Raw genomic sequence first — 25,533 nt, forward strand, 5'->3', positions numbered from 1 at the left:
TTGGCCAATCCTATTTTTGAGAATCCACAGGGGTTGGTGCTTTCTTTGGTGGCATTTCTTTTACCATTTAGAAATAAACTCAGGACACAGTCATTTTGTCACAGAGCATTTGAAATAGCGTATCAATTTTTCGTAAAAAGGTGCTGCGCAGTAATGCAAAATTAAAAGCCTAACCTTGTGGAAAGGAAGCTTTTTCTTGGCCATTATGAAATGTAAGGAGAGATAACTTTTCGCAACTTTTGTAATTTTTGCAATTAATTTAAAAATGTCATTATGGGCCAGCCAAAGACCAGCGCGTGGTAACGATGACTGAAACCAGATCAGGTAGAACATGTGGATACATCACAGTGTCGGTGTGTTGATAATATATTTTTGTTTTGACATTTCGTTTACGCCAATTTGTTATCCCCTAATTTAGAACTTTAAGAAGTTTTCGCGGTTTTCATTTAAGCCGAATGATCTGGTTACTTTACTAATCGCTTGTTGGTCTCTTGATAGTTTGGTTAGATTGACGTATCCGTGTTTAGTTAGTGCTTTTTAGATAGAAAATTATAGTTAGAGTTTCAATCCAGGATAAGACACCGTGTAATCATGATCCTCTTTGGAAAAAAAGACAAGTCTAGATCGCAATTCACGATAAAGTAATCACGATCCGCGAGCAAAAGTAAGCAACAACTTGTAATACACTCAGGACCTACGGATTTTCATGCATATATATCTCATGTATTTCATTTATTCTAGGATATGCAGTTCTTTTTTTGGTTAAGAGTAAGTGTGTAACGGACGCGAGTAAACGCTTTTCAATTTAACCGCGGTGTACAACACTATGTTCGCACAATACTTTGGTAATTTCTTCAAGTATAGATTCCAGTTCTCAGCTTTGATATAAGAACGCTCCAAAGAATAGGATGAAAAAGAAAGAGAGAAAGATTCTTTGTTTGACGGTCTATCGCATATGCGTGTATTAACCCAGGAATCGAGATTCAATTCTAGCTTGAAAAGAGACATTTGCAGCAAAACTGATTTTTCTTTAACTTTTGTATGATATTTCCCTGATATATCAATCCGGAAAGTATTGAAACTACAGTGAATTCTATTTCAGGCCTACATGTATATAGAATATAAATTTTCCTTTGGTCGGAGGGCACATTTTTGCAAGTGTATTTTCTTTTATTTCTTGACGAGAATTTATTACACATTCTAATAATGAGCAGTTATTTGTAATTTGACCAAGTAGATATAGAGCTCATGTGCAAGAGCGTTCACACCAAGTTTGCAGATTTAAGATAGAGCATGCGGTTACGATAATTTCTACCCTTGTAATATGAGCCCAGCTGCTGGCGATACATCTGGAGGTGAGCACATTCGAATAATCCCGCGGAGAAGCTCATCAGTACGGTTCAGAACTTATGGCCGATCTTGTAGATCGAATCTTTGACAAGTTAAATAATAATAATAATAATAATAAGTAAGATCTTTTGACAGGGAGCCCACGTCACAAAGTGTGGTTTTCAGTGAGGCCCTGCATAAATCTAACGTAAGGATAACAGAAAATATAAATATGGTTATCAAGAAAAGGATAAAATTGCATAATCAATAGAAGAGACTACATGTTTTTAACAAGACGTCTAAAAACTGAAAAATCGGAAATGTTCCTAATGCCGTCTGGGAGAGCGTTCCAGTCATCCACTGCATGACAAACAAACCGATGCTGACCCCATGTACGCTTTGATTGTGGTTTACAAATGTTGTTATTAAAACGAGTGTTATAATCATGCATGTCTTTAAAATGATTAAAATTAAAATTCCAATCAATTAGTCCATTCAAGGACTTAAAAACCAAAAATAGACGATGAGATCTTCGTCTTTTTTCCAATGTATCCCAACCAAGTAGATCAAGAGCTTCTGTTGCTGATGAATGCTTTGGCATATCTAAAATTAATTTAGCTGCTTTATTCTGGAGTAATAGAGTGCCGAAGTGTGACGTCATGTTACCATGGTAGCATTTTTGCTGGATCTAAACACTATTTGGCGTCTTTCGTTACATCTCATCATAAAATGGGCCAATGCTTCGTACCCGACTGCAATCATCAGTCAGAAAGTCACAATTGCAGCTTTTACCGTTTCCCCAAAGATCCTGCTCAAAGAAGAAAATGGATTTCTCTAATAAGGTAGGTTGATTTTTGGTACAATGACCACCATGATGCACGGCCACGTGTCGGTTATAGTTACGCGGAAGATGGTTTTATTTAACCACTCAAAAGTGCACTGACCTGTGGATTATACCTTTGAAAGACCTCTAGAGAGAAAAAAAGCTTTTTTTTACGTTATGATTAAAGTTTAAAACCTTCGTTTTCTCTCTCCAGACGAGCTGATCGTGAACCTGGCAAAGGCGCTCGAGTTTGTAGTTGTCATTTCCGAGGAAGTAAAGAAGAAGGCCCCGAGGTCTTTTCCTGGAATAAAGACAAACTATTTGAATCTCGAAATGCTCCAAAAAGGAAAAAGCAAAGAACTGAAGTCCCAGAGACAACGACTATCGAGCAGATCCTTTCAGAATCTTCGACGAAGAGCAACCAGAACGAGCCTTGCGAGCTCAGTTGCGAGGAGATGCAAATGAAATGCACTACTTTGCAGACTGAAAATATCCTGCTACAAGCAGAGCTAGGGACATTAAAGACCCAAGTATCCGAGTTGAAAGAAAAAGAAAGCTACTTAAAAAGAAACTACAGCTCTTTTAACATGGATTCAAAGGTAATCAACATGGAAACTGGCCTCCCAAACAAAGAAATGTTCCACATTGTTGTCGAATATGCCGAAAGATACCGCAACGATATTGTTTACGTGTGTGGCTGGAAAGTAGACAAGATATCTTTTGAAGATCAAATATTGATAACATTGATGAAGATTAGACATAATTATCATAACTTACATTTAGCTGAACTTTTTAGTTGCAGTACTGCTACAATAGCGAATATTGTGACAACATTTATCCATGTTTTGCACCAAATTCTATATGAAGATCAAATGGAGATAGCTGTTCCATCCAGACAAAAAAACAAAACTTCACTTCCAGGCTCATTTAGCTTATTTGGAGACTGTCGTATGGTAATAGATTGCACCGATATCGAGGTTGCTACACCTAAGCTTATGAGTGACCAAAAATTGACATATTCAACGTACAGGGGTATGAATTCTTTTAAGACAATTGTTGGTGTGGCACCCAACGCGGTTATAACTTATGTAAGTAAACTTTTCCCTGGCTCAGTATCAGATAAAGTAACGGTTCAAAAGTCAGGAATATTAAAGCATTTTGTTGCTGGGGATATTATACTTGCGGATAAAGGGTTTTTGATAAATGATATTGTTCCTAATGGTGTATATGTGAACATTCCCCCATTCTTGAACAATGGAAAATTTACAGAAAGTGAAGTTAAGTTAACAAAGAGCATTGCAAAATGTCGTATACACGTAGAACGTGCTAATGCTAGATTGAAGAACTATAAAATTTTAAATTTTGTGCCACCATACTTGCGATCCCTCTCTGGTAAGATTATACAGCTATGTGGTGCTTTAGTTAATTTACAAAACCCATTAATTAAGGAAACCAATGACACTGTTGACTTTGATTAGTCATTTTAATTGAAATATTGATCATCTTACATCAGTTTACTAAGGCCTGGTATACATTGGCATTGTCTGATCATAGTTAATCAATTAACTGTATTCTGATACAAAGAGTGGACAGGTGTTGTGTGATCTGTGAAAAGCTTGTAACCCTATTTTACTTGCTCATGATACAAGGAATCATGATACACAACTTAATGACAAACTATTTATTTCTGATCAGTATTCCTGCCACCACACCCTTATGCTAGTCTTATTATGAATTCAGATAACCAACTGTATTCAAATACGATTACAATGAATCTATCATTTTCTTGTCTCAAGTAGCTAATGTAAAAACCCCAGCAAATGTTGCTGTTTAAAGAAAAACAATTTTAAGATTAACATGAACATTTTTATTTTATATACACCCTTCAGTTACTGCATATTTGTTGTAAAAGTTGCAATGATTTTACCAAATAAAACAATATTTTAAAAAATATTTCTAAAAGTATGTATTATCAAATCCATTACTTTATAAAAAACTACATTAATTTTACAACAAAGTCTTAAAATTTAAAGACCACCATCAACAAGTGCAGGAATCATGTGAATTGTATAAAATTCTTGAAGTGAAAGAAGATTTGGTTCCCATGTGCAGTCTTTCTGGATTGCCAACACAACAGTTTGCATTGTTGTCCAAACCACAAAGTAACAGATTTGCTTCCCAGTTATAAACAGCTGACCCTGGACTTGATGCCAGTAGTGGTGGGATTGTTTTAAACAATAGCCAGCATCTCTCTTTACTAAACAGAACTTAGGGTCTTTAACAGCCTCCTCAATTGTTGAATTGCGATGTGTGTAAGGGCATTTGACTTCAATGATCGCATTGTCATCAACAAGTCCATCTGGTGATGCACCCAAAACACCAGACTTGTGTAGCCAAAGGCCACAATCCTTTACTTCTTTCATTGTTAATTTGGTGAAGGCCTTTATTCCTTCTTTCTCGTTAACGACACCCCATCGAACAGCCTGCACTCGAGAGATGTCGTATTCTCCAAGAACACGCTTGATAAGGGAAGGAGTGACTCTTTTTGCTTCAAGAACTGGACCAAAATTGCTAGCAGTCAAACGTCCTTTTCTCACCACATGCCACTCTCCACATTCACGTTGCTCTTTCGTGATCTCACAGACTGATTTCACTTGCTGCTCACTTACTTTCAATTTTTCCAACAAGAAATTTGTATCAAGTCCGCTTTCAACAAACTCTCTCGATAAAATGATTTCTTCGACTGTGGAGATCGGCAGACGATTCTCTTTGTCAGGTTCGGGGCTCAAAAGCCATAACATTCCTGTGAACTCGCCGTATCTCTTCAGCTTGTTCCGTAGCCATTCTCTGTCCTCATCTGTAGTTTTTCGTTTTAGGACTTTAGTTTCTTTGGGTGGATACAGATCTTCTACCGTTTTAACCACCTCGGATGCCTTTTGTTTCTTCCACTGACATTCGATGTCAGTTCTACTTAAGTTGTGGTAGCCATGAAGGAACAGAGCTACAGCGTGACTACACTTTGAACCGCCACGAGGGCACTCGCATTCTGTGGAACGTATTTCGTTTTCTTGAAGATATATCTGCGAAGGAAAGAGAAAAAAAAATATAAGCTTACTTTTCAAGATTTCCTTTAAACGAAGATTCGAAATCACTTAATTTAAATAAGTTTTGGTTTGGCGATGTTAACGGATAGACATCGAGTAATAGAAATTTTACACTTACTGTGACTTTATACGTCGTACTTTTCATGCTCGCTTGCACTGACCCTCTGATAATTCCATCACAATAGCAAAAAGATAGAACGTGTCCAGATTGGTAATGGTTTTCGCCACGGTTTAAAGATTTAGGCTCATCTGAGAAGTATTTTGCGAACGATGTTATCGACAACGCCGCCATGTTAAACACATGTGAGTTTGTTTAGATCCAGCAGAAATGCAACCATGGAAACGTGACGTCAGGGCTTCGGTACTCTATTGGATCTTGTTCATCAGAGTGGTGTTGGATTTATCCCCCCAAGTCACATCAGCATAATCAAGGATTGGCAGCACCATGGCTTTTACAAAGAGTTCCCTTGTATTTCTTGGCATAAGATGTTTTATTCTCTGTAAAACGCCAAGCCTCTGAGACACTTTGGTCTTAATGTAATCCACGTGATCAGTCCAAGTCAGATTCTCATTGATAATTACGCCCAGATACTTGAACGAATTGACTCTGTCTAACTCCTTCTCCTTGATTGTTAATGTGAATTCTTCTAAGGTGTTAAGTTTCCTTGGACCGCCAATGAGCATGAATTTAGACTTCGAGATATTTAGTGTAAGTTTATGCTCGTAGAGCCACTGAGCTAGCCTGTCCAGATCCTGATTCAACATGGTCTGTAGGTCACGGGCTGATTGAGAAGAGCAGTAGATAGCAGTGTCATCAGCGAATAAGGTGACCGTAGTGTTCCGAAGGACCTTGGGTAGATCGTTGATGTAAATGGCAAATAGTAATGGACCGAGAATAGACCCCTGAGGAACACCAACGGAAACCTTCCGCGCAGGAGAAGAGGCTTGACCAATCACAGTCTTCTGGTAACGAGAGGATAAGTAGGAATGGAACCACTCAAGATTCTTGCTGCGTAATCCTAGAGATTTGAGCTTCCCGAGTAAAATGACATGGTCAACGGTGTCGAAGGCTTTCTTCAGATCAATAAAAACTACACCATTTACTAAACCTTTATCCATATTACTTAGCACTTCATCGGTAAACTGCGTTAGAGCTAAAGCGGTAGATCTTGCACGTCTAAAGCCAAACTGGTTCACAGCAAGCAGATTGTTGGAGTCGAGGTAGCCGTAAAGTTGAGAATGGACAGCTCTCTCAATTACTTTACTGACCGTGGGCAGGATAGAAAGGGGACGATAGTTATCTTTATCGGACTTATCACCTTCTTTGAAAAGAGCAGTCACTTTCGCACATTTCCAAGATGATGGGAATTGACCCTTCTCAAAAGAGAGGTTTATGATATCCCTCAGAGGTGAAGCAAGTACATTTGCTGCATCACGGAGTAAACGTGCACTGATGTTGTCTAGTCCTACCGCTTTATTGGTTTTCATTAGGCGCAGCTGCTTTTCAACAAAGGCTGACGTCACATACTTGAGAGAGAACGATAAGGTAGGAACTGCATCGTACTGAGTCGGTTTTAAACCACGAAAGGCCTTTGCAAGGCTCTTACCGATGTAAGAAAATGTAAAAATCAATATTGATACTAAAGTTGGTGCCCTTAAGAGCAGTATTCATGTCCAAAGTATCATTTCCGGATAAGGATATTGTATCCTTTCCGGATATATGTGGACATCGCCTAATTTTTTCCTAAGGATTTATGATTGCTTGACCCGTAATTGATTTAGGTAAACTTTATTACTTTGCGTCTTCATAGACAACCAAGTTCTGTGGAATCCTATCGTCTTTGTAGTGCAAATGGAAATATTTCACCGAGGTTTTCTTTGGGTGACAAATTGTATAAAAGTGTTGTACGTAAGGGGGGGGGGGGGGTGGGGAGAAGACGTTAACTTTGACAATTTACGATGAATCGTTCTCGATTTTGATGGTTGATTGCGTAATTTAAATAATTTCTCCAGCAATATCCAGAGAGTTGTTAACGGCGGATAATGATCAACTCACATATATAGGTGACAAAACCCGTGGAGGTTTGTAGCTTCCCTTTCGTCGAGATCGCACTGAGGACGGTTTTTCTTGTCCCTTTTTTGAACGGTAGGCATTGAACCCGACAGAATTCTTCGCCTAGATCCTTCAAATTACACAGATCTCTCGAAACAGTCCTCCGAGAAGTGTTCGGAGCAGATCCCAAATATTCCTGCAGGATGAAAGTTTACTCGTCGAGTTCGTGCAAATCGCATCCGTCTTTCCTGCTCTGACCTATTTGCAAGGCTCCGGTGCAGAGAAATACCTCCAGCATGGTCTGCACGATTACTTCAGCTTTGAATTACGCATCGACGCCTCGTCATTTTTGTTTAGTTTTTGTAAGAATAGAGTAAAGCACTCTGTTGTGTTTGTTTGATATTTTGCCATGTGAGATTTTCGCGTTGAGCCTTTGACGTCACCTCCTCTGAGTCCTGCGATCAACTTCCGGAACATGGTCAAATAATGGCGGACGCAAACTCGCGAATTTAACGGCTCGAAAAAAGATAGTTCTGGTGCTCGGTCTAGACTGAAATTTAGCAGAGTATGCGAAGGAGACAAACTAAACACAAAAATGAAAAAAATGATGTACGAAAATTTTCATGTCAGGGCCACTTTAAATATCAAGCCGTACCTTTCGCCACTGAAAAGCACGTCTAGTCATTTCTTACCACGAGATGCATAGCGATAGGTAGCCTTTTAACTGCATGCATTTTACTTTGGTGGATCCAAACTTTTTATTCCCTGCTCTTGAGAATGAGACGTCCCCTAACCCATCAAGCCCGGTTATTGATGTAAAGATATGTGATTAAATAATAAAGTTGAGAGGGTGCTATGGTTTCTTTACTCTCAAACCATCTCTAGCCTCGTTTTGTTCGCCAATGATAACGAGGTAAGTTTTAGCTGGAAGAAATGTGCGTTCGAGCATTGCAAATGGCGAAATGGCAAGAGCGTGGTGGGCAAAGCTTTGACTCAGGACACTTAAGACTTCTGACAGGATTTTGAACCAATCAGAGTCAGCTTTTAATGAAATTAAAAGGTGCTCTAGTTTAGTCATGGAGTAAAGACCCAATCAATAAGTGCATAATGATTATTAATAGTTATGTGAATATTCACATCAGCATAACTGTTTTGACTCTTGCAGCTTGCTTGTGTTCTGTCGTTCGTTTGTGGAAAGTCTTACCAGTCTGGCTGTTAATGAAGTAAGACGATTGAAGATGTGATATCGTGAACAAGTTATGCATAGGCCTTGATTTTGATTGGCTCTAATGGTTCGAATCAGGAATCATTTTTGTATTGTCATCGGTTTCTGTGCCACGTTGATATTACTTAAGGGCTATGGGGTGTCCTAGGAGAGTAAATAGGCACAGGTGCAAGAGGGCAGAGATATGTCTAATTCTGTACAGGAAAAAAGCGAAACGCATTCAACCAGCGAAACAGATATATCCTGGTGCGGAACTGAGTACTGTACTACATCTAAACATCATTTAAAGGTTATATGAAGTCCCTTAATGCGGCTAGAGCTGCATAGAGCTGGAGCTCGCACAATCCATGAAATATTAACTTATGAATGTGTTACTTACAGGTAATCTAACTTGGAGTTGTAATTGAAGACTCCAGGTGGTAGCTCCTTAATTTGGTTATCATTCAAGGACCTAAGAAATGGAGATAGCCTATTATCAGATCTCTCCTCGATTCCAAGAGTTACCCGATGCCATTTAGTCCTTTTCACCATTTTTTGTAAAAATTAAGTTAGATAACTTAAACTGGGTATGTGTCAAAGTACCATTTGAAGAGTGTTGCGAATTCTCTTAATGGACAAAAATGAAGCAAATTAGTTATCACATTCAGTGCATCTGATCAAGATTTTGTTCTTAATATTTCCCCCCACCAAGTTTAGGTTTTCCAAACTTCTGAACGATATTCCAGACAGAACCCTGCTTTACTTAACTGGAAATTGCTAAACTCAATCCTGAAAAAAAAAACATTGTTTCACTGCAAACTTATCTCTTTTGGAATGACGTTACTTTGTTAAAAAAAGAAAAAAGGGGGAAATCAGTGAGACATTCTTCCTTTTTAGGATTGAGTATGGAAATTTCCAATTGATTAAAGCCGGACTAGAGGAGTCCGATGCATATTATCCATGCCTGAAATAATTTTAATAAATCTATCACCGCCGCCCGTTTCATCTGTCACTTGCTCACAAACATACGTTTCAGCTTCGCAAAAGGCTGTTGTTGGGAAGTATTTGTGGTAATTTGACCTATTTAGCTGTTTGTTTGCAATTGTATTCGGTCAGACTTTATTCTGTTTAAACGCTATCCGAATTTAACATATTGACTTGCATTATCATAGAGAAGAAACGTTAGTCAAGTGTCGCACAATATCGAAAGCATGTGCTGAACCTCTTCGAAAAGCGAAAGAAAAGAAAAACGTTCTTGGTAAACATAGTTTTTAAATAGAAAGGAAGTTCACTGAGAACTTAAACCCGAGAAGACTTCAAATATGTGACGTACCTAAAAAGCCATGTGCGAAGAAATAATGAATTCTAAATAATAAATAAATAATAAATAATAATAAATAAATACATAATAATAATAAATAAATAAATAATAAATAATAAATAATAAATAATAATAAATAAATAATAAATAATAATAATAGATAATAAATAAATAATAATAACAAATGAATAATAATAATAAATAAATAATAATAATAATAAATAAATAATAATTCTAAATTTTTTAACGTAATGGCGGCCGTCGTCCATAAAAAGTTTTGCTTAAGCTTTCTTTCGAAAGGAGTACGATCAATAAAAACATTTGCTGTCAGATGCAGTTATTGACCATACAATGCACGATTATTAAGTCTAAAGCTCGTCAAACTCGACTGTTAATGATTCAGTCACAATTAATAGCCCTACTTTCCGCAATTACTAACTGTAATAGAACACGCTTTGCGACAAATAATATCAAGAAAAGCCCTTTGCAATTAATAATCTTAGTTTCAGGACTTTACGCCAAATAATCGTTGAATTTTCCTCTCTGCAAATCAATTTTTAATTTTCATTGTTAAGTTGAACATCATGTCTAATGTTGCGTGCGCACTCTGTTTAACTTTCTGCATCGCACTTATCGTAGTGATTGTCATGTCAAACTTTAAATTAAAGACGCTTAATTTAGTTTTTCAGTTGTTCAGTTCAGTCTCAACCAGGCTTAATAGTTACTGTAATTGCTCACACGTTTTATGTCTCATATATACCTTAGTTACGGAGGCAGTCAAGGAATAAGTTTTAAGTTGATTTAAGAGGCTTTATTAACAGTTAATTTTTTTTGCTTGTCTTAAACACTTGTAAGGCTGATTGCAAACGTAGCATCTTTGTACTTTACATCAAATTGTGTGATTAAATACGGCTTTTCTTCTTTATTAGGTCTTTGGTCTTCTGATCGAGAAACACTGGCTACTTTTTGTGCAATGGGTGGCCCTATTTAAATTAAATATCAAGTAGTACTTTTCGTCACTAAAAAACACATCGAATCATTTCTTACCACGAAATGCTTAGCGATGGGTGGCCTTTTAACTGGTGGCATTTTACTTTGGTGGATCCAAACTTTTTATTTCCTGCTCTTGAGAATGATAAGTCCCCTAACCCATCAAGCCCGGTTATCGGCGTAAAGATATATTATTAAATAGTAAAGTTGAAACGGTGTTATGGTTTCTTTACTCGCAAACCATGTCTATCCTCGTTTTGTTCGCCATGAATAACAAGGTCAATTTTGGCTGGAAGAAATTTGCGTTCGAACTTTGCTAATGGCGAAAAGGCAGGCAAGTCACGGGCAAAGCTTTCACTCAGTTAGGACTCTTACGACCTTTGACGTAGGATTTTAAACCAATCAGAGTCAGCTTTTAATGAAATTAAAAGGTGCTCTGGTTTAGTCATAGAGTAAAGATCCAATCAATGACTGCATAATGATTATTGATAGTTCGATGAATATTCACATCAGCACAAATGTTTTGACTCTTGCAGCTTGCTTGTGTTCTGTCGTTCGTTCGTGGAAAGTTTTACCAGTCTGGCTGATAAAGAAGTAAGACGATTGAAGATGCGATGCTGTGAAAAAGTTATGTATAGAGCTTGATTTGTATTAGCTCTAATGGTTCGAATCAGGAATCATTTTTGTATTTTCATTGGTTTCTGTGCCACGCTGCTATTACTTATGGGCTATGGGGTGTCCTGAGGGCCTTAATGGGGTTTAGTGTTTGGTGTTATTTGCCCATATTTTTTAGTGTTTACTGTTTCCCACGCACGAGATTACTGTGTGGTGGATATCCTCCCCTGTGTGGGATAGGAGGGAAGGTGAGATCGTTACAGGGACTGAAGCGGCTGCCCAAGGCGCCTGATAATACTAACGTCCGATCTCAACCTTATCATTGTAACTAGACACGTTTGTTGTTTAGAGTGCTTAAGACTTTCTACTTTCTAGTTTCTACTTTCTCTCTCTGTTAAATTAGCCATATTTTTAACCTTTACTGTTCTTGAAAAAAATACTGTTTAGTGCATAAAAATTAAGAAAATCGCTCGCGAATAGTGAGCCAAAGCTGAAATGCTCTTGTCTACACTCTGGGGAGTACTAGGACGAATCAGTGTTTACGAATGTAAAGGGAAATGGCGGTAGGAAGCGAAACAACAAAGAACAAAGCGGGAGCCCTGCTGTCAGCTATATATTCCAGTACCCCATCGTGTACAAGAGTAACATTTCAAGAGGATGCTCAAGACATTCCAGGGACAGGCAATGAAGAACGAGTCGACCAGGATACAAATATTCCACGAGCTATAGACGAAGTAACGAGAATCACCTTTGTTGACGAATGCATTCTCGGAGTTATCGCATTTGGTGACGTGACGGACCTCCCCGAGCAAGAGGATGCATTCGACACCGACTCCAAGAGCGATGCGGACAATGCTACAGACATAACGTTCAGCGCAATTGGTCGCGCCATCCACGCTCATTTCCGCCTTGATCTCTAGAAACATCTGGGACTATCATGACCATCAGGACTATTTAGGTATGGAATATAATTGAATGCTTTTGGCCAGGATGGAGTAACATGTCTGTCATATTTGTTGACCATTATGTCAGTATTGTGAGTACTTTAGCCAGTCTTATTGGTAAAAGAAATAGTCTGTCATTGCATTCATTACTAGTCAAGTTTAAACACTCATTTATGTTGGAAATTGGCCGAAAAACCTCTTTGATACGATAAACATGGGCCGAACATAGATATTTCCCCTTTTAGGCCGTGGTTTGTTTGTATATGGGAAAAAAAATAATGTTACAATGAATTTTCTAATATTAGTGTTACAATTACCAAAAATTGACTGTTTAATGTTATTTAGCCGAAAAAATAAGTGTTTAGTGTTATTGAAGTACCCCCATTCAGACCCTATGTCCTAGGTGAGTAAAAAGGCACTTGTGCGAGAGAGCAGAGATATGTCTATTTCTGTGAAAGAAAAGAGCGAAACGAGGAACTAGCGAAACAGATATCTCCTGGCACGGAACTGAGTAATGTACTACATCTAAACATCATTTAAAACGTTTTATGAAGTCCCTTAATGCGGCTAGAGCTGCATAGAGCTGGAGCACGGACCATCCATTAAATATTAACTTATGAATGTGTTACTTACAGGTGATACAGCTTGGAGTTGTAATCGAAGACTCCAGGTGGTAGCTCCTTAATTTGGTTATCATTCAAGGACCTAAGAAATGGAGATAGCCTAATTTAAGATCTGTCCTCGATTCCAGGAGTTAGTCGATGTAATTGAGTCCTTTTCACCATTTTTTTCTAAAAATTGGGTTAGATAAATTGGGTATGGGTCAAAGTACCATTGGAGGAGTGTTACGAATTCACTTAATGAACAAAAATGTAGCAAATTAGTAAACTCCTAACATTTTTAACACATTTAAAGTGTTTCTTATAAAAATTCTTTCAAAATAGAAAATAATCCCAAATTTATTTCCAGTTCTTCATCATGTGGCACGTTGGGAGCGAATCAAAGAGTAGAGGCTGTTTGGGATTAATGACCAACTGACGCTTTGTCAGCCAATAAACATGCAGAAAATTTGATCCTGTATTTTCATAGACCAAATATTACAAATTTGTGGGATACATTACTCGCGATAGGACATGTGTTTCAGTATAGTTCTGAAATAGTTAATGTAAAGTTAATAACTTACAGACTACTCAGGCTGAATAGTTTCGCAAATCAGTCATTAGGAATTTGGTCTTAACGTTCTGAGTGCGTATGGAAATTTTAGCGAAATATTTTAGGGGATAACATACGTCGTTAAATAGCTACAGTAGGCTGAGGTACTGATTGGAACCCAAATCCCAATAGCAAGAATAATAACTTAGGTGCGCATTCAACATTTTGTTTTGTTTTTTGTTGTTGTTGTTGTTGTTTTGTTTTGTTTTTTTGCGTTTTGTTTTGTTTTGTTTTTGATTTTGTTTCTCTTTTGTTATATTTGTTTTTCCACCTTGAATGGCTATCTTTTCTTTGGTGCTAAAGATGTCTGACTGAGCATTCCTTGAACCTTGCAAAACATCTGCACCCCTGATACATTTTGGTCTGGTACACTTATTCTAGAGTATTTGAGATTGAGAAAATGCCAACTAACTGCAAGTAGTCTTTACTACTAAAACGAGAAGCCCAACTACGCAAAACATACATAAGCAGTACATTTCGCCATTGAAAAGCGCAGCGAATCATTTCTTACCACGAAACACATGTTGATATGTGGTCTTTTAACTGCGTGCATTTTAATTCGGTGGATCCAAAGTTTTTATATCCTTCCCTCGAGAATAATAAGTTCCCCAGCCTATCGAGCCTGATTATTGTTGTGGAGATCTCTGCTTAAATAGTAAAGTTGAGAGAGTGCCAAGAATTTAAGATTTGACTAAAGTTTTTAAACCACTCAAAGTCATATTGTGATAAAATTTAACAGAGACCTAATCTGTAAGTGCACAATGATTACTAATATTTATGTGACTATTCATATCAGCATAAATGTTTTGATTCTTGCAGGTCCTTTGTGTTCAATCCATTTTTTGTGAAAAGTCTAACCAGTCTTGCTGATGATGAAGTAAGGCGATTGGACATGTGATGTTGTAACCAGTTATATCTAAGGCTTGATTTGTATTAGCTTTAATGGTTCGAGTCATAAATTATTGCCGTATCGTTCTCTGTCTCCGAGCCACAGATATCAATAATATAACGTGCTAGTGAGCGTTCTAAAAGAGTAAATAGGAACTAGGACGAGGGGACAGAGATTGATCTATTTTCGCACGGGAAAAGAGAGAAACCAGTAACTACAGTTACCCCCTAGCCTGTTACGGGACTGAGAAGAGAGCACTGAAGTAACATCATTTCAAAATTTTTATGAAGTCCCTTAATGCAGCTGAGGCTGCATGGAACTGGAGTTTGGAGAAACATTACTTAGATCAATTTTTCAAATAGCCAACTTTTTTCAGTTCAGCATATGCATTCATTGTATGCAAAAAGTCCACATAATTCAATTATTTTTATCATGATTGCTCGCGTCGAGGGAAAAACCACATGGAAAGTGTTCCTATGATTTGTTTTGAAACTAAATGAGATAAGTTAGTTACGATTGAAATCGCATTTTTGGTAAATACAAAGCCGTGATTTGAAGATTTAGGTAAATTTGGCTTTCAGAACAGTCTTTTAGAGGTATCGTAGTGATATTATAACTTTTGATCAGGTGATGACATGGGTTGAATAAATTAGATTAATTAAAGTAAATAGTGTCCCTTCCACAACTTTTTTGAAAGGTGTGGTACTGCTGATAATGACAAAGGTATTTGAATCAAAATTTGGAATCGCATTTTTGGTAAATGATTTGAGTCAATTCAGATGTTTTAAGCCTGTGATGGTATCAGTATTAGTGCCTCAAAATTTTGTGTCGTGGAGCACGCAATGGATGTTTTTTCACGCAAAACTCTTACAGCTCGAAAAATCGAATGAATAAATCATTACGCAGTTTTTTTGATGTTGTGCGTAAACGTTGATTGGGGTTTTGAAATGATTTTTCTTTTCTTTTCTAGAATAATTCGTTGTCAATGGTCATTAAGATGTGTTCCCTTATGAAAACGAAATAGATGTCCTCAAAGAGCGGAATTCGTCACCTATCATGGTTAGAAATCTTATTTAAGTATCCAGAAACTGATGAGAAAAGACACTTGCCTCTGTTTAACTCACACGCTCTAACAGTCATGCCACTCTCTTTTAATCGCATACCTTATTATAGGAATATAACGAAGCATGTTAATAACGCGAAGAAAATTTATGCGTCATAAAATTAACGCGAATTTTCCAAAAGTTATGTTTACATACATTTAATTAACGCGAATTTCCGTGCGGTGTGTTTTTCGCACTCATTTCGTTAGAAAACAACAACGGCCAGCAACAAAATTTGCTCTCTATTTCCGGTAAAAAACATAAGAAATGAAATGAGATGACAAAAATGCGATAGACATTTTGCGCAAGAAAGTTGAAGAAGTGAGTTATCCCCTCAAAGAAGACGATCGCTAGACTGATGAATCTAAGGACATTTTGAACTTAATAGTAAAGGATGATGCGTCAACCGACTCTGACGGTGACGTAGAGGAATTGTGGCTTTGCTTATAATAAAGGTGTCTTTAAATAACGATGCTTTTAATTAACGTCATTTTAATTAACAATGAGGTAATTTAAGATACATAAAATTAACGCGAGTTTTTTTTGAAATTCGCGTTAATTACATGCATTGTTAATTTCCTAAAATAAGGCATTAAGGCTATCGGAGACCCTTAAACTTAAATACTTTAAGACCCAGCTTTTAACAAAAACTGTAGCTTTACAAACTCTTTCTGATGCAAGAAACCAAAAAAGGAGCTTGACATCAATGTTAATGAGATTGCACTGTTAATAAACAGATTTTGAGGTCATATTCTATACAATCCATCAAATATTAACTTATGAATGTATTACTTACAGGTGAGTCAACTCGGAGTTGTTATTGAAGACTCCAGGTGGTAGCTCCTTGATTTTATTTCCATTAAAGTACCTAAGGAATGGAAATAACTAAGTTTAAGATATATGCGTTATTAACCAAGCGTGAGGTTAAGAGGGCTGGATATTGGCCGAATTCTGTTTTTGCATTTTTATTGACCGAGATTTTAAAGAAGTGCCCAGGCGTTAATTCGAGGAAGTACGTTAAACAGAACTAGTTAATTTGGTTTAACAGAAGCCATGCAACTTTTCAAGATATAATTCCCTGATAGGATTATTACATTTACAGATGATTCAAGATTTTTGGAACGCAGTTTGACGCATTTACGCATAAGTAATTATGCTGGAATCATACTCGATCTTCTGGCAACAGCATTATACACAAACTTATGCTGGTATAATTCATCCGAGCCTATCAGTGACCGTCAAATAGCTTCAATTAAGGTCTTTCAGATCTCACTATTTTTACTGCTCATCGGTTCTGGATCTCGAAGACTCTTTGGATCTACGGACTGCGAGGCCAGTCTCCAAATGTTTCTGAATATACTAACTTTAAAATCATTCTCAGTATTACAATTTTCACCCAAACACATACATATTTCATTGAGTGACCGTCTTTTCACTCCCTAAAAATGGAATGTTCTCTGCCTAGCATATGAGAGAATCGCTCCGACAGGGTGTATATCATCTCCTCAGCGAATAAAGTGGCACGTGTCTCTGGGATTTCAAAAGAAACGTCATGCTATCTAACTTTTTTAAACTTACTCAGCTATTTGCTAGTCTCCAAAACCGAAACAGTCATGACGGACAAATTCCAAGAGAATTGCAATATTGTTTTTGTAGGATTGCTGATTTGAGAAACCAAAAGGCTCCAACTAGTATTTCGGTAAGGACAAATGTCAATCAGCCACAGTTTAAAAACCACGCGTCATTGTATTAGAAAGGACAATGGAGTTATCGGCGGTTTGGATTCTCTATTTTATAACTTCAAAACGCTTCCCAACGAATCTGTTGCTGGATAAAGGACCACCGCTGAAAGTGCGAGAAACACTCGCAAAAATGTAATTAAATGATAAACTCTGATCTTGGAGGGCCGGTCTAAGATTTCAATGAATGTCACTGTCAGGCTACACTCGTACGGCAACCGAGCCAAATTATTTCTGAGATGGGGATCAAGAGGGGAAAGGAATTCACTAGACTGAATCGAATCGGACTGTTATCATGTATTAAAGTAACCTATGAATTATATAAGGTCGTCTATTTGAGGTTCCATTTACCTTAAAAAGAAATTATTTGGGTCTCGTTCCAGTCTAAATATTTTCAATAAAATCAAGAAAGCCGTCGAAGCTCTGCGTAGCAGTGTAAGTGTTTCCAACAAGTTCTTTATCGACTTCAAGTGATGTTTCGCCATAAATCGCCATAACGTGCTGTGCGCTCTTTTTCATATATTGTCTGAGATCCCTATATCGCGGTCGACATATACCGAACAGACGGTGTGGTTATCATTTCTTGTGATAATCATATCCAGTGTACGGTTACAATCAGTGATCGCCTCTGGCAGGTCTACGTTCAATAAGACATAGCTCTAGAAACTACAAAGCTCGGTCAAAATCACCTTTTTAATGTACTTTTTTCACACCAAACGAGAAATACGATACTTTTTTATCGGTTTCTCTCGCCTTGATGAAACCTGAAATAAGTGCCAACTTTCTTGACAAAAAGTGGATTGTTTTCAGGGAAATTTAACCATTGGGATTCAACAATCCAGAACAACCAGGCTCTAAACTGTTGCATAGAGCTCGTACTGCAAACGTTTATGGTGCAGACTTTCTCGTCTTCGTTTGGTGGGGAGATAGGGTTTGTGAAAAGGGACTGGGGGCTTTGGGGCGGGGAAGTAGAGTTAGACCGGCGGTGTTTTATCACTCGCCGTGCGTTGACTTTTTTTCTCCCCCGACTTTTTATATTTTTCATTTTCAAGTAGTGGAATTCTGCCCGAAACCACCTCAGTCCCTCCCATTACTCACCTGGATGTAACAGCAGTAAATAAAGATTTACGTTGGTTGGTACTTACAGTTCTTTGAGCCATGCAATCCTTTTCAAAACTAACAGGGGTAGGGTGAACTGATTATAGGACAAGTCCCTATCAACAAGAAATAATTCCATCAGGTAGTTAGATTTACATTGTTAAATAATGCTGAGAACTTTACATGACCCTCACCGGGTGGAGAGGGCTAAAAAAGTTGCTGATTTAATTTCACTTCAAAATAAATGGTAAGGATGTGCCTTAACGTTACCAAATATCAGTTAACTATGATTTCCTATCTCATCTGAGACAAATAACATTGCTCGATTAGCTTTGAAGGAAGGGTTTTTGATTAATATGAAGGACTCTCCAAACAAGTAGCCATGATAAAACTCTTTGGTAAAAGTATTACATAGAAAGGTAATTCACGATTTCACTAAATCGGTGAAAATTTTGACTTTTATGATTTTTGAGTTATCAAAAAAAAAAAAAAAAAACTCTATGTCAGCGTTAAGGATGGTATGCCACTCATACCAATTAGATTGCCGCACTTCTGGTGTATCACAAACCAATCAGATTGTCTCATAAAAGTATATATCACGTGCCAATCAGATTGCCGCATTTTTGGTGTATCACAAACCAGTCAGATTGTCGCATTAGAGTATGAATCAACTACCAACTAGATCAGAGAGCTGGGGTATGCTTGCACGAATTAGAATACTGTCCCTCATGCCAATCATGTAAGGAAATTAGGGTACTACAATAAGTTGCGAAGGAATCAATCCAACTTTGACACATGTCAAGATGTAAGGAGAGATAACTTTTTCGCAACTTTTGTAATTTTTGCAATTAATTTAAAAATGTCATTATGGGCCAGCCAAAGACCAGCGCGTGGTAACGATGACTGAAACCAGATCAGGTAGAACCTGTGGATACATCACAGTGTCGGTGTGTTGATAATATATTTTTGTTTTGACATTTCGTTTACGCCAATTTGTTATCCCCTAATTTAGAACTTTAAGAAGTTTTCGCGGTTTTCATTTAAGCCGAATGATCTGGTTACTTTACTAATCGCTTGTTGGTCTCTTGATAGTTTGGTTAGATTGACGTCTCCGTGTTTATTTAGAGCTTTTTAGATAGAAAATTATAGTTAGAGTTTCAGTCCAGGATAAGACACCGTGTAATCATGATCCTTTTTGGAATAAAAGACAAGTCTAGATCGCAATTCACGATAAAGTACTCACGATCCGCGAGCAAAAGTAAGCAACAACTTGTAATACACTCAGGACCTACGGATTTTCATGCATATATATCGCATGTATTTCATTTATTCTAGGATATGCAGTTCTTTTTTTGGTTAAGAGTAAGTGTGTAACGGACGCGAGTAAACGCTTTTCAATTTAACCGCGGTGTGCAACACTATGTTCGCACAATACTTTGGTAATTTCTTCAAGTATAGATTCCAGTTCTCAGCTTTGATATAAGAACGCTCCAAAGAATAGGATAAAAAAGAAAGAGAGAAAGATTCTTTGTTTGATGGTCTATCGCATATGCGTGTATTAACCCAGGAATCGAGATTCATTTCAATCTTGAAAAGAGACATTTGCAGCAAAACTGATTTTTCATTTAACTTTTGTATGATATTTCCCTGATATATCAATCCGGAAAGTATTGAAACTACAGTGAATTTTATTTCAGGCCTACATGTATATAGAATATAAATTTTCCTTTGGTCGGAGGGCACATTTTTGCAAGTGTATTTTCTTTTATTTCCTGACGAGAATTTATTACACATTCTAATAATGAGCAATTATTTGTAATTTGACCAAGTAGATATAGAGCTCATGTGCAAGAGCGTTCACACCAAGTTTGCAGATTTAAGATAGAGCATACGGTTACGATAATTTCTACCCTTGTAATATGAGCCCAGCTGCTGGCGATACATCTGGAGGTGAGCACATTCGAATAATCCCGCGGAGAAGCTCATCAGTACGGTTCAGAACTTATGGCCGATCTTGTAGATCGAATCTTTGACAAGTTAAAAATCGATATTGATACTAAACTTGGTGCCTTTAAGAGCAGTATTCATGTCCAAAGTATCATTTCCGGATAAGGATATCGTATCCTTTCCGGATATATGTGGACATCGCCTTATTTTTTCCTAAGGATTTATGATTGCTTGACCCGTAATTGATGTAGGTAAACTTTATTACTTTGCGTCTTCATAGACAACCAAGTTCGGTGGAATCCTATCGTCTTTGTAGTGCAAATGGAAATATTTCACCGAGGTTTTCTTTGGGTGACAAATTGTATAAAAGGGGTACGTAAGGGGGGGGAGGGGGTGGGGAGAAGACGTTAACTTTGACAATTTACGATGAATCGTTCTCGATTTTGATGGTTGATTGTTTAATTTAAATAATTTCTCCAGCGATATCCAGAGAGTTGTTAACGGCGGATAATGATCAACTCACATATATAGGTGACAAAACTCTTCCCTTTCGTCGAGATCGCACTGAGGACGGTTTTTCTTGTCCCTTTTTTGAACGGTAGGCATTGAACCCGACAGAATTCTTCGCCTAGATCCTTCAAATTACACAGATCTCTCGAAACAGTCCTCCGAGAAGTGTTCGGAGCAGATCCCAAATATTCCTGCAGGATGAAAGTTTACTCGTCGAGTTCGTGCAAATCGCATCCGTCTTTCCTGCTCTGACCTATTTGCAAGGCTCCGGTGCAGAGAAATACCTGCATCATGGTCTGCACGATTACTTCAGCTTTGAATTACGCATCGACGCCTCGTCATTTTTGTTTAGTTTTTGTAAGAATAGAGTAAAGCACTCTGTTGTGTTTGCTTGACATTTTGCCATGTGAGATTTTCGCGTTGAGCCTTTGACGTCACCTCCTCTGAGTCCTGCGATCAACTTCCGGAACATGGTCAAATAATGGCGGACGCAAAATCGCGAATTTAACGGCCCGAAAAAAGATAGTTCTGGTGCTCGGTCTAGACTGAAATTTAGCAGAGTATGCGAAGGAGACAAACTAAACACAAAAATGAAAAAAATGATGTACGAAAATTTTCATGTCAGGGCCACTTTAAATATCAAGCCGTACCTTTCGCCACTGAAAAGCACATCTAGTCATTTCTTACCACGAAATGCATAGCGATAGGTAGCCTTTTAAATGCATGCATTTTACTTTGGTGGATCCAAACTTTTTATTCCCTGCTCTTGAGAATGAGACGTCCCCTAACCCATCAAGCCCGGTTATTGATGTAAAGATATGTGATTAAATAATAAAGTTGAGAGGGTGCTATGGTTTCTTTACTCTCAAACCATCTCTAGCCTCGTTTTGTTCGCCAATGATAACGAGGTAAATTTTAGCTAGAAGAAATGTGCGTTCGAGCTTTGCAAATGGCGAAATGGCAAGAGCGTGGTGGGCAAAGCGTTGACTCAGGACCCTTAAGACTTCTGACTTAGGATTTTAAACCAATCAGAGTCAGCTTTTAATGAAATTAAAAGGTGCTCTAGTTTAGTCATGGAGTAAAGACCCAATCAATAAGTGCATAATGATTATTAATAGTTATGTGAATATTCACATCAGCATAACTGTTTTGACTCTTGCAGCTTGCTTGTGTTCTGTCGTTCGTTTGTGGAAAGTCTTACCAGTCTGGCTGTTAATAAAGTAAGACGATTGAAGATGTGATATCGTGAACAAGTTACGCATAGGGTTTGATTTTCATTGGCACTAATGGCTCGAATCAGGAATCATTTTTGTATTGTCATCGGTTTCTGTGCCACGTTGATATTACTTAAGGGCTATGGGGTGTCCTAGGAGAGTAAATAGGCACAGGTGCAAGAGGGCAGAGATATGTCTAATTCTGTACAGGAAAAAAGCGAAACGCATTCAACCAGCGAAACAGATATATCCTGGTGCGGAACTGAGTACTGTACTACATCTAAACATCATTTAAAAGGTTATATGAATTCCCTTAATGCGGCTAGAGCTGCATAGAGCTGGAGCTCGCACAATCCATGAAATATTAACTTATGAATGTGTTACTTACAGGTAATACAACTTGGAGTTGTAATTGAAGACTCCAGGTGGTAGCTCCTTAATTTGGTTATCACTCAAGGACCTAAGAAATGGAGATAGCCTATTATCAGATCTCTCCTCGATTCCAAGAGTTACTCGATTCCATTTAGTCCTTTACACCATTTTTTGTAAAAATTAAGTTAGATAACTTAAACTGGGTATGTGTCAAAGTACCATTTGAAGAGTGTTGCGAATTCTCTTAATGGACAAAAATGAAGCAAATTAGTTATCACATTCAGTGCATCTGATAAATCAAAGAACAACAAACATATGAAACATATGTGTGAACTGCGGTTATGAGACGTATATGAGAACGATCCTTATGCTTGCCCCATATATTTGATTTGGTGTATTTCATATGTTTGTTGTTTGATTTATCATCTACGGGTTTATATCGAATTAATTTGATGGCCTGCTCCCAGTTGGCTTGTTAGCTCAATTGGTAGAGCGCTGCACTAGTATCGCAGAGGTCAGTGGTTCGAGTCCCGTACAGGCCTGAAATTTTTTTCAGGTCTGATTTTCACTATTGCTCAAATAGTGCTTTACTGGGAAGGATCGTTCTCATATACGTCTCATAACCGCAGTTCACACATATGTTTCATATGTTTGTTGTTGTTTAACAGTATGAATATTCTCCATACTGTTCTCAATACATTTTTCAAGGAGCTGACAAGGAGAATTTGTTTAACAATCAAGAGCCTCTTTAGTTAGTAATTATTACCTTCATTCTCGTGACTTTATGTTTAATTTGGGGTTAAAATTGTAAGAACAATTTAGATGCTGGTCACTGTTAGGGGTCAAAGGGTTAATAACTAATGACTCAGCATTTTGCTTGTTATGTTGACACAATGCATTTCTTTTAGTAATGGATTTGTCTTACATAAAAGGTACAAAAAGTTGCAGCTTGATAGTTTTAAGAGCAGGATGAAGTAGACAAAGATAAATAAAATTTGTATTTAAAAGGAGTAATTCTCTATACTGATAGGATAATTGCATAGGTGAATCAGACCTCATTGTTAGTCAAATAATTAAGAAGCTTTTAGCTGTTATGTTAAAGTAAAACCATACTTTTATTTATTTACTTCAGTGTATTTCTTTCTACAAGATATGAAGATTAAATTTTAAAATATATGCTTGTATTAATAAACATATTTCCTTCAGAACTTTGCTTCATATTACATTCAGGGTTGTCATTCTTCTGCTATATGAAAGTTTCGTGACATTAAGGCCTTACTAAACATTAGCAAGTCTTGCTGTTACCTAATTAATTGTGAGGCTAGATCGTATTCAAATTCAATAGCTTTTGTAAATTTGAGTCTTTTCCAAATCCTTCTCGATCATAACGCAGCACGTAAAATGAGGTTAAAATTATTGGTTATCTAGACCTAGTGAAGCTGACATGAGAGCCACCAAATCGATTTTACCGCCGTTCGCGCAAAATCAAAATGCAATAGAACTTAAAGTATTTTGTCTAAATATAATTTATCCAGATGGCTAGGGGATTTTCAATTTTTTCATATTGCACATCTCCAGGCGCTATTTAGGGAGGGCCGCTCTTAAGTAATTAAGTTTAATTTGATCTACGAAACAACTCGGCCAAAGTCGCTCACCATGTAAAAGTTTGTTTAGAATGACATTATTTTATTACTTCCTTTATATTTATATCCGAAGTTATCACTTCAAATTTCTGAAAAAAGGAGCTTCTTCCTGATCAATGTTGTACACTGTTCTCATCCAAAAAATATTTCTATCAGATTTTAAAAACAATTTTCATCTAAAAGACTTGAAAAAAGGACAAAATAGTAACAACACACCAGACCCCCATTGCACCCTAATTCTAGCACATCCCTTAATCCAGTTTAACAGAAATATAAACAACAGTAAATAGTCAAATTGAAGTACGGTTATAAGGAACCGGGAGTCTCTGCAAAGGCCTTAAAGAATCGGTGGGGGTCGTGAGTTATCTAACACCTTCCTGTATTTTGTGATAATGTGCAGAGAAGAGAGCTGAATCGTTCACCACTGGTATTTTGTTACTTCATTGAGCTAAAGAAACATGGTTGGGAGACACTGGAATGGGGGGTCTGGATTTAGGAAGGACTAGTACACGGGATTCGTACCCCTAGCTCCTAAGTCTTGAACATTTTTTTCACATCCAAATAATTTGTAAATTTCGCGTATACCATGATAATGTTTCATAGACGCTTGGAAAGAAATAAAGGGAAATGACATCATCGTCTACAGTTATTGCACTGTAAGTGAAATGACTGGCTCATTTAAGCTGGGTTGTCACTATGGGTGTCACTATAAAAGCTGCTTTTTCTTTTTTTTTTGTTTTGTTTTGTTTTGTTTTTTTTTTGTTTGTGCTTTTTCATTTGTTCGTGCAAAGATGGATAAACAGAAGAAGACTGAAACACAGCCTTGAACACTGAACTACATAGAACATTCTTGACTTGATAACGAGACTACTTAAGGAAGAGGGAAAAGGTCTAACGGTAAACTTGACCCTAGAATGATCCCTCAACAAACTCCCTTACAAATTTTTCTTCGATAATCCATTTTTGCGAACGAATACAATGCCTGTTTTAGAAACAAATTTCTTAGTCTATGTTTAGTACGGCTTTACTCGGGACATGACCACTGATATACATCAAATATGCAATATAACACACGCATTCAAATGTCTGTTTTGAAGGTGGGATTTGAATTGTTCTTCTTACACCAATATTAGGAGAGACTCCAAACTTACAGCCTACTCAGCTGGGTATTGTGACTGAATATGCCTGATGGTAATCTCTTCAAATGGTTGTTGCTCACGAACCTGTCAAAATTTAGTAAATGTAGTGTCAATTACATAGTATTTGGCAACAAATTTCAGAGAGAAAATGTGCTTGAGTCTATTCCTCATGTACTGCATGATACCAGGGCCTAAAACATACACTTCATTAAACCAATGTTGTCATTGACCTGATATCTCCATTTTAGTCTGACATCTCAAGGCACCAGAGAGGATAACAAGCT

At 37.4% G+C, this 25,533-nt stretch overlaps 2 protein-coding genes and 1 long non-coding RNA gene across 3 annotated transcripts; 1 reads left to right on the forward strand and 2 right to left on the reverse strand.

Annotated features, from left to right (window-relative positions):
- Positions 1 to 1,988: 1,988 nt before the first annotated feature.
- Positions 1,989 to 4,105, forward strand: LOC148737591 (uncharacterized). The gene is made up of 2 exons (XM_088747381.1): positions 1,989 to 2,171; positions 2,367 to 4,105. The coding sequence occupies exons 1-2, from the start codon at positions 2,059 to 2,061 to the stop codon at positions 3,628 to 3,630; spliced, it is 1,377 nt and encodes a 458-aa protein (XP_088603507.1). The 5' UTR covers positions 1,989 to 2,058; the 3' UTR covers positions 3,631 to 4,105.
- Positions 3,622 to 5,631, reverse strand: LOC148737592 (uncharacterized). The gene is made up of 2 exons (XM_088747386.1): positions 5,375 to 5,631; positions 3,622 to 5,232 (listed from the first exon to the last, which is right to left on the reverse strand). Exons 1-2 carry the CDS (start codon positions 5,546 to 5,548, stop codon positions 4,180 to 4,182), a joined length of 1,227 nt encoding a protein of 408 aa, XP_088603512.1. The 5' UTR covers positions 5,549 to 5,631; the 3' UTR covers positions 3,622 to 4,179.
- A 7,414-nt stretch (positions 5,632 to 13,045) lies between these two features.
- On the reverse strand, positions 13,046 to 18,513 carry LOC148737593 (uncharacterized). The gene is made up of 3 exons (XR_015996204.1): positions 18,472 to 18,513; positions 16,384 to 16,455; positions 13,046 to 13,088 (listed from the first exon to the last, which is right to left on the reverse strand). It is a non-coding gene; the product is annotated as an uncharacterized LOC148737593 (long non-coding RNA).
- Positions 18,514 to 25,533: the final 7,020 nt, after the last annotated feature.

This window comes from Stylophora pistillata, chromosome 2 (assembly GCF_964205215.1).
Source record: "Stylophora pistillata chromosome 2, jaStyPist1.2, whole genome shotgun sequence".
In the NCBI taxonomy this organism is placed as follows: Eukaryota; Metazoa; Cnidaria; class Anthozoa; order Scleractinia; family Pocilloporidae; genus Stylophora; species Stylophora pistillata.